This window comes from Lissotriton vulgaris, chromosome 9 (genome assembly GCF_964263255.1).
Source record: "Lissotriton vulgaris chromosome 9, aLisVul1.2, whole genome shotgun sequence".
NCBI lineage: Eukaryota > Metazoa > Chordata > Amphibia > Caudata > Salamandridae > Lissotriton > Lissotriton vulgaris.
The window spans coordinates 1,075,700,567-1,075,715,673 of record NC_141697.1 but is presented as its reverse complement, the minus strand read 5'-3'; the positions used below and the strand labels follow the sequence as shown (position 1 = coordinate 1,075,715,673).

Sequence of the window (15,107 nt, the reverse complement as noted above, 5' to 3'; positions counted from 1 at the left end):
TTGCCAGGTCTTTACCCCTCTCTTCCCCTAAAGTATGCAGAGTTATAGGGTCAGGTAGACAGGGATTAAGAGTGCAGCTGGTGGGGAGGGGGGGGGGGTACAAAAAGGGAGACCTGGAAGCATAGAGGACAGGACCAATACTGAAACAGGTAGAGGAGTGAGGGCACACGGGGGAGAAACAGGGTGGGCGAAGATCACACGTCAAAGAGTGAGGAGGGCATGATGGACGCGGAAAAAGGGGACGGGGCACAGCCGTCTGAAGTAGGAGATGGAAATAAGTTGAAAAGGAAGTAGGGAGGGAAATAATATAATAGGAACTACTGGGAGGGAGTGTGAAATGGAAGCAAAGGAGAGAGGGGTGCAAAGGCTGATACAACGTGAAAGGCAGACCAGGGGAGGTTGTGAATAACAAATGAGAGAAAAGATGAAAGGAACTTAAGAGAGCCCGAAGGGGAAAATTGGACAAACTGCACTAAAGGGAGCTACAAGCAGGAGTCAGATAGGAGGCACAGGCAATGAGAAAGAAAGAAAGAGGGACTGAAGGAGCCCGAAAGAGAACAAGCTCTCGGCATTGCGTGGTGGGGGCGGGGGAGCGGGATTGCGTGGCGGGGGCGGGGGAGCGGCTTACTTTGAAGTCTGATGCTGATGGTGTGCGATGTGCAAGCGCCGGCTCACATGCACTGTACCCAATCCGCATTTTGGGTGCACTTTTCAAAGCCCTTTTTTTAATCTCGCCAACAAGCATTGCTTTAGGCTCGACCTAAAAACGTAATAGAACTAATTTCTCTCTGGTTTTGATACATCAAAAACACACATTCTTTCCTAAACGATAATCAGTCACACAAATTATCAGCTTATGTATCACAAAAGAGTATCAAGAGTATCAAAATGTCAAATATTCTGTCACACAGAAATGTCGATGTGACGTTTTGGTGGTTTATAGTTGATTGACACCACCTTCTTCAGGACAAAATCAATCAGATTGTTGTTGAAAATTGTTGTATATAACGATCACTATTAATGAAAGTCGATGTGGGTGGTCACTTTTTATAATCTGGCTGGCAAGTCATTCATTAATCTTGATTTCAAGCCAGTTACTTAAGGTTCCTTTCAGATTCTTCCCTGTGGACCAATCACCTCAGAGAGCGATAATAACGTCTTAATCAGACCTAGCAGATAAATGATGTATTCATTGATGTCTCACCCCGCATTTCGACATAGAAATGAGTTGTACATACTCGCCTCTAACTAGGCATTATGTTTTTCTGGGCATGTTCATTATATTTAGATATTCTCGTGATATTACGTTCACTACGAATCAGTTGATACACCATGACAGGTTAATAGCTTCTGGGACTTTTGTATTATAAGAACAGTCCCCACCATTACTCATGATGACAATAATTGGTAAAGGAGGGCTATATACCGCTCTTAGAATCGACAAGAATCTCTATATATGGATTGCGTTTGCAATACATTTGATTATTTTTCCTTTTTATTTTTTGCTTTCAGTATACGTCTTCTACTTCCATATTTGGAATTTAATTGGTCTAGGGCCCCACCGGGTCGGAAGTATCACCGGCAGAGCGGAGAGCGTTTATTTATGAATAAATAATAGATTATTTAAGGTTGCACGTAGTAAGAATCCATTTTTTTCAAACCGACCATTCTGAAAGTGTGGCCGGCTTGGTCTTCTTTTATACTTTACAAATTACTCAACCATTATTATCTTTCCCTTTTTCCCTTCCCTTTTCTTTTCTGGTCTCTTTTCTTTTTTGTATTTATACTGTTGCTGTCTATAGACTTTCGGCATATACGCAGCCACTTTGAGGTATGTGTTGTAGTATATATCTTTGAGGAGACGTCTCATAATTTCAGAGTGTCACCTTATTATCACGAGCACACAACGTCCAATCTGTTATTCACGCAAAGAGTTAAACCATCACCTCTCACCCCGCATAGATATCCAATTTTCGGGTATGTGCGTGCATGCCATCACAATACGATCGGGCACTGTGTGCCATTCTACACATACGTCTGGATTTACGAATTCACTGACACTCTTTTCTTCTTTTTTTGAACGTTATTAATTCTAAAAAACACCCTATGGCGTGCATGGGTCTCGGGATTTCTATGGACACTCACCTTATGAAACATTTAACCTTTTGGATCACCTTTTTAATGCGTGAACTTGTCATTATGCCACAAGTATGAACTTTTCTGGAATCATAATGTAAAAAAACTTTTATGTTCAAAAAGAATTATTTTGTTGTTTCCAGCCCTGAAGATTCGCGTAAGCGATGAAACATGTGTTGGCTGGCTGTTGTAAATCATACGGATATTAAAGAACCAAGGAGCGGGACCGTTTCTCTGCCACATTTTTTGTCCACTTTTGCGTGTACTACTACCTACGTGTACATTATACTTTGTGTGTGCATAGGGTATCTTCGTGTGTATATAGTTGTGTTTTGCCAGTTTTCTGGTTTACCTTTTGAGTGGTTATTAGGTTTTCCACTTACCCAGTTGCACCACGGATATTGCTTCTCAGTGCTCCTATAATAGGCTGTGCGCCCAGTACTTCATTGACACAAAAAACCTTTCTGCCTGAAACATTCATTAATCTTGATTTCAAGCCAGTTACTTAAGGTTCCTTTCAGATTCTTCACTGTGGACTAATGTTAATATGTATTTCCTAATCTTCGACAACAAGAGTCTTTTTAGTGTTTTTTTTGTTTCATCAATTTTCCATTTCGCCTTCAGTTGGGCTTTATTTTAATCAAGCCTTGTTTTCTTACCATAGTCACAGCTTCGTGAACGGGTTTTTGTACATCTACATTAAGATAGCCTAGCACAGATCCAGAGAGAACTACCCATTGCCACTTTTTGGCTAACTTTTTGTCGACGTCTTTCTCGAGTCATTGACTCTTGGTGCGTCGGATGTCCCTGCGGTTCCTGCCACCGGAAGATGTTTGTGACGGATCCGCACCTCATGTGTCTTTGGTGTCTGAAATGCGACCACGACCTGAAGTCGTGCTCAGAGTGATGTGCTGGGCTCTGCGTCTCTCCCTTTCTCATTCCTGTTTGGGGGGAAGGTCTCAAATGGTCGCAGAGCCCACAATCCTCGCACTCGAAGTCATCTGGGAAATTTTCAGGTAAGTCAGGGAAACACAAGAAGCTGAAGAACCACAGGCATGCTTCAACTTCCCCCCCCCATCGGTCAGCCGATACGAAGCGGGACCCCGAGCATCACTGCTCGAAGGCTTTGTCTCTGGAGCCGGCTCTGCGCCTCCCTCACTTTCTGAGAGCCGTAGCGTCTCCTGCCCAAATTCAGACGTTCTATGAGGCCTTATACCTCATATTTGGGCAACCCGGCTCCGCCGACACGCCTTCAGATCCCCACGGAGTTGGTCAGGGGCCCTGGGACTTTGACGCCAGAGGCTCCAGCTCTGCCCCCGGTGGGTGCCCAACAATCCATGCCTGGTCGATCCAGACGACAACGCTCCTGGCGTCAACCGTGCCCCTGGTCAGCTCCAACCCCATCCTCATCCCCAAAGTGGACAAGGAGGTGGATCGACGTTGATTCCGACGCTAGAAGGGAAATTTAAACCTGTGTTCATTCCTGGCATTCCTTTTGGGCCCAAAGGTGAGGAAGAGGACTGGGAGAGGCCGCTGGACCCTTTAACTGACCAGCTTGAGGAATCAGACTGGAGAATGGACCCGAGTGATGCCGGTGGTCTAGAAACTTCCCTTGACACTGGCCTGCTTTCTCCCCCTACCGTAGCTACGGAGGAGGGAGCTTTCTAAGCTGTGGTGTTGAGGAGTATTACAAAATACAGGGATAATACGAAATAATGTTTTGACCCGAGTAGCACGTGGTATGTAAACAGTATGGTCCTACTGGTACGTAATTAACACAAGATGCAACAATTAATTTGTAATGATAGCGAGCGAAGAACAAGGACAACAGAATGAATAAATCACACTAAATGCTGAATTCTGCAATCAAAGTATTTATTTATATATAAAAGATTCATTTATAATCCATTTAGCAGAAGAAAACATCAAATTCATTACACAATGGTTGCTCCACAGAGTGAGATGAAAACTGTTCTTAGAAGTGCTCATGTGCACAGTGATAAGAGAGAAAAGTAAAAAAAAAGGGGGAAGGTTTCTTCACTATTTAGTACACAAAATAATCATAGTTCAGTGGCTATGGCAATGAGGGAATCCAATTTAGCCAAAGCCAAGAAGCCGGTTTGGTGGAGGTTTACAGTCAGTTAATTCTTCTTTAGTCAGAAGAGGGTGGTATGTGGATAGCTCGACCACGCCCCACAGAGTAGAAATCTTCAATCCAGGCTAAGTAGTTCTTATCGACGTTTCGACCTGACTAGTGCAAGAGGTAAATTGAGTCCTAGCATGCTGGTCTTCATCGGGACAGTATGCAACAACGTTAAAGGGCAATCTCATAGAGTTGCAGCCGCACCGAGTGTTGAGGGATGTGTGATGATACAGTGCGTGGTATGCAGCCGCTTGTCAAAAGGAAACTGATTCCAACTGCTGCTGTGTCTCGATGTTGTGTTGCTGGACCACATACATTTCTACAATGGAGTAAGAACTCGGTACGATTCACTCATTGAGACACAACAGCATTAGGAATCAGTTTCCTTTTGACAAGCGCCCGCATACCATGCACTAAATCATCTCACAAAGTGGCCGCAACTTAATGGGCGAAAGAGACTGCGCCACATTCATTGGGGATTAAGAATAGATGATGTACGTTGAACCAACACATCCCCCAACACTTGGTGAGGCTGCAGTGCTTTGAGGTTGCCCTTTAACATGGCTGGCACATCAGGACATTACCCTGGTGGTCCAACATCTGGCCTCTCCCTCAATGCCAGGGCAGACTAACTCAACTGTCGGTGCCTGCGGTTTGCTTTCCTCTGTGCCCTGTCTATAGCCCCCGGTTTCTTGGCCCTCCACCAAATTCTTCTAAGCATGAACTCTGTCAACACAATAGTAGTACCAGACCATGATGCTTTGATTTCCAACAAATCGTGCTTCACACATTTTACCATCACCAGTCCCTTCAACTACACTAAATCATTTTCTCCTAGGTGCAAAAGCAGAACTTCCTGGCAGGGGCTACCCCATGCCAATTAATTTAACTTGCTTGGGCAATAACTTGTGGCATTGCATGCCCTCTTTTCCAAACCATTTAGCTGCACCACCATATCCGGAGGTCCCAATTGTCATCCATCGCTCCTTTACAAATGAATGCCCACATATCCAAACCTCAGTGTGCCTTCTCCCTGGGCCCGCAATGCAACCTAGGAGAAAAAATATTGTATTAATGCAAATTGTGAAAAACCCAGCCTAATCGCAAATACCACTGATAACAGTCTGATTGCCAACACCCCACACAATGAATCTCTGCCACCGTCCAACCGCTGCACTCTGCCTCTATCCCCATCAAAATCCTGAGCTCCATACCTCAACGTGCCCACCACCTTCCTCAAAACCCTCAAAGCTTGCAACACCGAAAAACACGTCCAGTCAGCATGCTGAAAGATTTCCCCAAAGCCCCCTCTTGCCGATACAATACCACCCACCAGTTGTGGGGGCAAACCCACATGTACGGGTACACTCTCGTTGTCACACAACTTCCTCTGCCCGACTGATCGTTTTTTTTATTTTGGGAGCCACATGAACCGCCCCTGTAAGTGTCCAGCCATCCTGCCAACAAATCCCCACCTGGACCTTGGAACCGACCACCTCCATGACCCGGAACGCGCCGAAGAACAGCCAAACCATAATCACAGAAAACAGTGTCTAAAAATCATCCTTGCAAACGCTTGGCAAAATGCAAACTGCCTGCTTCAATGTCTGGTGTGATGGGGAGCCACACTCTCGCACCAGTGCCCCTGTCCCTTGACCAGCCTTCATGAATCTGCTTCCACATTTCTCCTGCCGATGGCTCATACCTCCATAACAGCTTCCCGTAGAACACCATGCCTGCCAACGTAAGAGCTATTGTGATGGCCGACAAACCCTTGTCAATCAAAGACATAATGAAATGTATCACATCATTCCGCCAAGCTTGGATTCCATCCGTGCCGCTACATCGCACTGCCCCTGACTGCACAAACTCTTCCCACACAATACATTAGACTTGCGGGTAGACTCAACAACGAGCTGAGGATAAGCAGCATCAAGAGTTCATGCCCACAGACCACGAGAAAGAGCATCAGCAATTTCATGTTTTACTCCCGCATTATGTTGTGCTTTGTAATGACATTGACGCACAAATACTCTAATACAAAAAACCATAACAATTACCAAACCTACGGGTCACGCGCTGACTGCTGATTGACAATGCTCACTACTGACATATTGTCCACATTGCACATGATCGTTCGGTTATCAGATTGCCATGCCCACAGCAACTGCCACCACCAATAGAAAGAACTTGAGGAAAGCAAAGATCCATCCCCCATGCTTCCACACCTCTGGCCAATCTTCTGCACACCACCGCCCTGCCAAAATATTCTGAAACCATGGCCGCCTGCGGAGTCGGAAAAACGATCGCCAGATCTCTCCACTTGCTCCCCTATTCCTGCCTTGGGAATCAAATTGCATTTGCTCATTAAAACTCACCGTAATCGCAAATCCTCTCTCCTCTCCCCTTGAGGCACACCATATGGTGTAGGAGTGACGTCCCGCCAGATCCCAACCACCGACAGAACATCCTGCCTGCACACGAAATTCAGATAACCTAGTAGGATCTGCATGTCCTTTGCCTGCACCTTGGTCTTGTCCAACATTCTGTCCAGGTGCTCAAGACGACGCTGCTTCTTATCTTCTGGCAATCTTATCTCCATCCTGTGGTATTCCAACTCAATGCCCAAGAAAGTAAGCACCTGTACGGGCCCCACTGTCTTTCCTGGTCCCAAAAGGATGCCCACTTCCTGCATGAACTCCTGGACAGCAAACCTTCCTGACATTCCCTGGACTGTGGGCAACCAAAATAAAATTGTTCAAGTAGTGCGTACCTACTACATGCAGGAACAGCTTCTACAAAAATGAACTGAACACCTCAATAAAATAAACATGAAATTGAACACCCCATTGGCAATGCCTTACCCACAAAACACTTGCCCCCACAATACATGCCCAACAACTCGTAATCCTCAGGGTGAACTGGCAACAACTGAAACACTGATTTCACATTTTACCATCAAAGCGTCCCAGAAAAATGTATTCACCTACTGTACAGCTGTGTCTACGGATGCATAGCACTCTCTGTTACATGCCTCAGCATTGAAATCATTGACCGACAGGCAAATTCTCCAGAGGCCAGTCATTGAACAACCTTTTCACCCTCCCTTCTCTCAGCTCCTTCAACAATTTGCCTCACACCAACTCCTCATATCCCTTCCCTGACTGCAAATTATCCACCCATTGCTGCACCCTGGGTCCTTCATAGAACAAAGGAAATACAAACTGAAAACCTGGCAACAACAACTCCTTTTACGCCTAAGTCCCCAACAGCCCGACCCAATGCTGCTCCACACCTTAACTGGCATCCGCGTTCTTTCCCATACGGTTCTGCCCCCCTCTGCCACTAACCTTGAACCTTTTCACTAACCCCCACTACCACCCGGCTGCCCAAACTTACCACCCTGAAGCCCACACTGTGTGAGCATGTGCTCTCCGTTGCATTTTGAGCATTCATGCTTATACTTATAGTACTCTCGCAAGCATTAACCCATGTGGTAGGACCAGCAAGGTCCTCACCTATAAACTCCCTGCCCAATCCACCCCTGCCAGGGTAGGACAACTTCGAAGGGCTTGTAGAGAGCCAGCCTCCCACTCGCCATGTAAGGCGATGGGGCGCGCCATTCTGGCATCATCGTTTGAAAGAACAGCTTGTTGTCCAGCTGCCCCTAAATACCATCCGCATCGTCAGCAAGACAAGCGCAAAACTCGTCTTAGTGCACCCAAGCCCACCCCCAAAAGTAACTTGGACTTTCTGCACTACATCGAGATAATTAAACAATGCCACACACCGCTCTAGATATTTCTCGCAGTACACGCTCTAATAAATAAGAAAAGCCACTGTCCAGTTCTCAATATGGGCCGGAACCTAGAGCCTGCGGGACAGCTCAATCTCTTCCTCCTTAGAGCCCTCTTTGGCCCTCACCTCTCTATGTAAGAGCTTGAAAATCTCCACATACTCCGCTTTCCAAATGCGCTCTTTAGTGGCCAACATTAAGTGGACCCCCAATGGTATAATTCCATTATAAAACGGTTTGCCTTTAATTAAATATTTTGAAAACCTCTGCCTCACACAGAGGAATCATACCTCATAATAAGAAAGGCATATTTGTATTGTAGGGGAAGCCTGAACTTCACAGTACTGGTTTGCTTTTTCCATTTTACCATTGAGTACTGTTGTTTATTATAAAATATTTTACCAGTTGTAATAGAATGTTAGTAATGTTATTCATATAATAAAAACAGTGAGCACAGACATATTCTATTGGATGTCAGTTGCTCACTGGTTATCATGGAGGTTGGACGTGTTGGCCCTTCTTCTTTGGAAATACTTGAATAAAGAAATACTTACTTGCTAAAGTGCCTGGTCAGGCTAACTAAATAATTTTGGCAACGAGTTATCGGAACCTGTTCCAATCCTGCAGCCAGTGTGGGGCGGCATTCCAGTTGTGATCAAGTGCTGCGAGTGTGCCCAATACGTGTCCCGCGTTTTGTGGCCACAGGAAAGCAAGCAGAAAGGTATACGCGAGCAGTTTGGGCATGTGGAAGTGCGCAGAGATTTAATTGCTTAGTGCGAGACTGAGGAGAGCACAATGTTATGACGTATCAGAGCGCCCGGATCTAGCGCAAGTATTGCGTGCTTGTGCTATCTCAGCATGCTGATGCTTACGTGCCGCCATCTTGCTGCTCGATTTAATTTAGTGTACCTGCTACTTTGCACATCATTGCCAGCACATCATCATGTTTATGTGCCGCCATTTTGAAATCTCCTAGCGCATTGAAATATCAATACACCAAAGGAATTGGAGTGCTCATGCATCGTTTGTGCTGCATATTAGTTTGAAGCTCTCCTCTCCGGGTATCCTGGCTGGATGTGTTGTGTTTATTCTCAATACTTCAGCGGTTGTATGGAAGGTCAATAGCATAGTGCAGAATGTTATTCACGTAATACATACAGTGAGCAAAGCCAAATTCTATTGGATGTCAGTTGCTTGCTGGATATCGTGGTGGTTGGACATGTTGGCCCTTCCTTTTTGGAAGTACTTGAATAAAGAAATACCTGCTAAAGTTCTTGGTCTGGTTTACTCAAAGATGAAGTGGACGGAAAAAGGGCACAAAAAACAAGCACACTTTTTCTGAAATAAAGTTAACTGAATGCACAAAAGAAATAGAATGTGTTGAGGTGTGAGTTCTCTGAAATAATTTTCCAGTTAAGTGTTTCTGCTCATGCCTCCATTGCACTTTGTAAGAAAAAAGGCAGCAATAGTGGAAACTCCTTTAGTTCTGTGAACCAGATGCACACTGGTACCAGTTAAAGCGTAATAAAAGGAACTTTTATAAAACATCACTAAGGAGAAAATTAAGAGGGCTTTTATTGCAATGTGTAGCACTGTGCCATTGGCTTAGTGGTATTCATGGTGACTGCCCACACTTGTGGACTTCTTCTTACAGTTTTTTGATTAGCATATATTCTGGGTTTCTTGACATACTTTCCCTTTTTTTTTTTACCAGGCTCTCCGTTTGTTGCTTTGTTATGGTTTCAATTTACTTTTATCTTTATTTATTGTTTGTGAACTTCACTGCTGCATTAAATCTGAAGTATGTGTGCCAGCTTTACATCCAGCCTCCCACGTCTGACTTGCCCTTCTTTTATTTTACTTATTTCTCAATGAAACATTTATTGCACAGCTCATTGGCTGGGATGAGTGGATGACTCATGGTAGCCTCGTTTATGTGAAAGAGCCCAAACTGACTTGTTGGCTTAATATGCCCATATTAAACTTTCTTGAATGTGTGTATGGGTATTGCGCATGTCTTTATATTTAGGAGTGTAAGAGATAGGCCGATATGGACATGTGCGTGCGGAACATTTTGTACTTTTTTGCATGTTTGCAATTGTGTATAACAAAAAGACCAGACATGTTGACTTTGCCAATGCTTGTTTATAATTAAAGCAGCCTCCAGTAAGACTTAAACATGAGGCCGTTTCTAGGGCGTTCGATTGAAAGATGCCCTGTAACATAAAAAAAGGCTGTTAAACCTTTCGTATTTAAGTAAACATGCTACTCACATGACTAAAGGAGAAGCATAATGTTTATTTAGAAGAATGTAAACAAAATTGTTGACTGGCTTGTTCTGTGCCAGAACTGAATTCTTAGTGCATCGTTTAATCTGTGCTTGCATTTCTTTTTGCAGGTGAACTCTGCCTATGAAAATTACCTTAAACCTCTCTTACAAAGTACTCTATCAAAGCTATGAAGTTACGAGTTTTGATTTTGGAGAAGGCTGTACTTGGAGCGCAAAAATAGCACATAGCACTATTGTGGAGATTGAAAATCTACACTTAAAACCAACAGTTTAATATAATAACGAATTATGTATATGATTACTGAAATAATGAGGTTACCAATTTAATCATGTGTAAATGTTATTTTATCTTTTGTCCCTTTGTGTTAGTTTAGTAACAAGACTATGGTGGTGGCAGACAACGCAGATACATTTTAAAATAAAAGAAAACCTCTCTAATAGACGTGGCTGGTGAGATAAAATCTGTACACTAAGCAATTTAGGTTTGGCAAAACCAATAAATAGTCTGCTATGAAAATAACATATGGGTGGGGGGTGTGGTGGGTGGGGGGGGGGGGTCTGTCTGACTGTCAATGGATGATAACACTGCTCGATTAACTTGTTCCAAACCGTCCAGTACCATGGCATATAAATATTTATGCTTTGAAAGGATTCTCATTGCTACTTCAATATTTCTATTTGTAGATAATAAAGATTAATTTTTTCACTAATGACTTATGGTGATTAATGATACTGTTGGAACGACAGTATAAAACCTTGGATGCATACAATAATACATTAAATACATCTACACTGTGTTTCTGCAATCTACATTTCAAAGCAAGTCCTTTAAAGATGAGGTACAACAGATGGGTAATTACTGTATCTTTTAAGTCAAATTGGAAAAAACACTGTGGCACAGATTACTTTTGTAACGTTGACCCAAAGCTCAACCTTTTTGGGGATTAACAAACCAATGCTAAATGGTATGAGCCTTGGTTTGTATGGAAAAGTAACATAAAGCAACAGAAAACACTACTTTGTGTCAAGGGGCAGTTACATGGGCATTTCCAGGCAACCACCCATGCTTTTTGATGCTAAACCTTATCTACTAACATTAGTAGATGGGGAATAGCGTCCAAAATCAACATCACCGTAAAGCAGACGTTAAAAGGAGAAATGTTTTAAATTCCCCTTTATTTTCCAACTTTGCACATGTGCTGCACTGAGCAGCAAACATACAAAGTACGAAAAGCTTTGAAGTATGTCTAGGCATAGTATTTTGTATAGGAAGGGTACCCTTCCTGTACAAAACCTACGCTAGACTCAGGCACGCACCGAAGCACTATGGCGTGAAGATGTGTGCCCGGCGCATGGCAGCTGACATCAGCCCTGGCGCTAGGGAGAGAGGGGGGGGGGGGGAGACTGCGCTGTGAATATGACACTCTTCTGCTCTTTCCCTGTCACGCAGCCCAGGCTCTTTGGAGACTGCGCTGCATTCTTGACAGTTTTCAAAATTTTGGCCTGTGTGTTACTAAATTATGTACTTTGCAGATCAATTTTTATATGAATTACATATTTTTTTCTTCTTCAAATAAACATGTCAGGTTGCGAGGAATAAATGGACACTTTCTCTCATTAAAGAAAGCTCCAGAAAATCAATTACAGTATCAGTAGTGGACTGGCTGATGCGTTTGATTTATGCCTGTTTTAAAGTGGTCAATTAACACTAAAGAAACGTTTTTATTGTGCCCTAACCATCATAGTCCATGTGAATTTAAAGCAATTTTCTCAAAAGGTCTTTTGGGAAATTCAGATTGTACATTCTGATGGTCTAGGTAAGGCCATCAAAAGTCTTCTTATATTCTCCTCTTGGTAAAACATTCCCCCAGATGTCTTGAATGGCCCAGAGAGTATACACGTATCAATGGCTTTGAAGGGAATCATACATCAATCCTTTAACACAACATTACCATCCAAAGAAGCACAATCCTTCACCTTCCAATATAAATGCACCTCAGTCAATTGCATTTTTTCGTATTACCACCTTTCCACTGAAAACGTCATGGCTGTTTCTGAACCTAACTTTAGTTTTTTTTTTTGTTGAAATATTAAGATTACACAACTCCTCAGAATCATCAACAGAAGCTACCACACACTCTTCTTTAAGGATGGATGTTTGCCCTTGCCTAACTCCTAATGTAATAAAAACAAGCAGTCTTGGGACCAAGTTAAAAAAAACAGGACTATAATTAACATTGGAATTATACTCCTATAATTTAAATAGCTTTCTAATGAGACGTGTGGAAGCTTTCTGAGTTCCATACTATTGAACAGAATATCAATGGTTTATGATCTGTCTTGAAAGTGAAATTCTTAGCCCACAAGTAGGTCTTAAAGCGCACAAAGACCCACAAGCAAGCAAAGGTTTCTCGTTCAATGGTGGAATAAATGCTTTCAGGATCATTAAGTGGTGCAAAAACTGCAGGGTTTTTTTGCAGTCACCTATACTGTGAAACAATACTGCTCCCCATCTTTCACCAATGGCATCAGCATTTAGTCAAATTGTGACTCATTCGACTAAATGGTGATAAGGGAGAGTGACTGACTAGGGATTATTTAATTCTTCAATTGTAATTTGTTGTTCTCTCTCCCACATAAATTGTTCATTCTTTTCAGGAACAGCTGTGGTAGTCTGTTCAGATTCATCCAGAAATCTGAACTTAAATTCACACAAACCTAGATAGGATCTTGGTAGATCTTTTTCTGCCGGAGATAACTTAGACTCAATGGACTTTGATACCGTTTTTTTTTAGGGCCAAATACCTTCCTCAGTAATGGCATGTCCCAAGTACTCTACTTATTCGGTTTTGGATTGTCATAACTCTTTTCTTGAAGAATTTCAATTACTTGAGTTAACTTAAATTTTGAGTTGGAGCTGAAAATTACAAATATTTGTTTGGTAAGCAATCTCAAACATGCTCACTATTTTAACAAGCCTGCTTTTTTTGCAAACTAAAACTACAATCGACACCACACTGATGAATCTACTGGCTCATTAACACCCTCATCTTGTAATTCATTAAGTAATGTTGATAGTTCTTTGCCAGCACTTTGGGGTAAGTTCCTTAATTTATGTTTTGTTGGAGCTGCATTCCCATTCAGCGTTATATTATGTAATAATCTTTGAACCTTGCCTAATCTTTTAGTGAAAACATTTTTATACTGCATTATGATGGAGTCAATACCTTTTTCAACTGTCGTGCAATATATCAGTAAATCTGAGAAACTATCAAACACCATTCGGAGGTTCTCTGATGTCGCTAACCTAAAACATCTTGCCAGTTTCTTGCACCATAAATCTTTCAAAGAATAGTGATGGATGCCACATAATACCCTGCAATTTGAATTTAAAATTTGCCAGATCCATATGCCTTTATATCATTCACCAGTTGGCTTCTTTCGTTAAATATATCAAACAATTTACAAAGCAGCAGGGAAAAAACAGTACAGCAGGTTGTGAGGCGGTAAGTCAAATGCTACTGATGGAAGGAAGACTCCTGGTATCCGGCCAGCCAACACGGACATCGTGGGATCACATATTTCGCTGAAAAGCTGTACATCCACCACCTGCTGGACTTTTTGAAGCCTGAAATGAAGACCCCCTTTTCAAAGACCTCTGTGGCTAAAGGTGTGAACTCTAACCATCCTGCTTAGTTCCTTTGCTGCTCCTGAGACAAACAGTTGAGGATTTAAAGATTTACCAGAAGCTGATATCAATTAGTGACAATCCTCATTTCATCCCCTCCAATGAGGAAGGACACGAATTGTCACATTCGTCGAAAAAGGACTTTTGCTTGGACAAGTAGCCTTTATTGTTAGTGGGTATTGTGTATTCCTTCTATAGTTTGATGAGAATTGATGCTCTTTTTAAATCTCCATTGCTTGCTTCCTAGAGTATCATTTACAATCAAAAGGGGCCAGAATTACTAGGATCTGGCTTTTTTGGAAACACTCCCTGAAGAAGTTTGCTTGAATGAAACTAGTTTGCTGTATAGGCTCCTTTGGAACGGAAATAAAAAGGGTTGATCTAAAACATCAAGGCGCTTCATCTGTGGGTTTTTTAAACACATTGGACTGAATAGAGTGCTTCATCATTGGGTTCCCACCAGAGAGGCCTAGTGCCTCTCTGGTGTGCTACAAAGCCTGAATTACAGCGGAGCAGGTTTTTTTGTGGTGGTGGAGGTTAAAGTGATATTAACGTGCAATTTAAAAGGCAGCCGGTTTAAACCTTACAACTAATTTATTCAAGGCAAACCAGTGACACAGATGCAGACTAGCTGATTAGTTTAGCCAGAGTCATCCGATTTAAATGAAGTAGTGAAGGAGATTGGTCGACATGTTTCAGCTTGTATATGCAATTTGCTAAGCATTCATCAAGACCCATGATGGTTCCACGGCAGTATGCACACCCTAAGGCGCACCCTGACCTGTGGAACAACGACAGTGGTAAAACTCACGGTTCTACCGGATTGGCCCCCTGGAAAATCCTAGACCATTGGAGCCTGTAATAGAAAATCAACAGGACACAGATACAGTTGTAAATACATCACAGTGGTCAACTGTATAGCAGGCACCCAGAACCAACAAGGTTATCATCCCGTGCTGTGAAAGTGAGGCCTACTGATATAGCTGTAGCAGTGTCGGCTGAAAAGCCCATTTCTGGTCACGTGACGCCGTGGTGCTGCGTGTGACGCGTAACG

General features: G+C 42.8%; 1 protein-coding gene across 1 annotated transcript in view; it reads left to right on the top strand.

Moving 5' to 3' along the window:
* Positions 1-11,075, top strand: part of ACOX2 (acyl-CoA oxidase 2) — a 223,853-nt gene extending 212,778 nt beyond the window's left edge. The window contains exon 14 of the mRNA XM_086939062.1: positions 10,474-11,075. Coding sequence (XP_086795188.1) covers positions 10,474-10,536 — 63 coding nt within the window. The 3' untranslated portion in view covers positions 10,537-11,075. The remainder of the gene's footprint in view (positions 1-10,473) is intronic.
* The last annotated feature ends 4,032 nt before the right edge of the window (positions 11,076-15,107 follow it).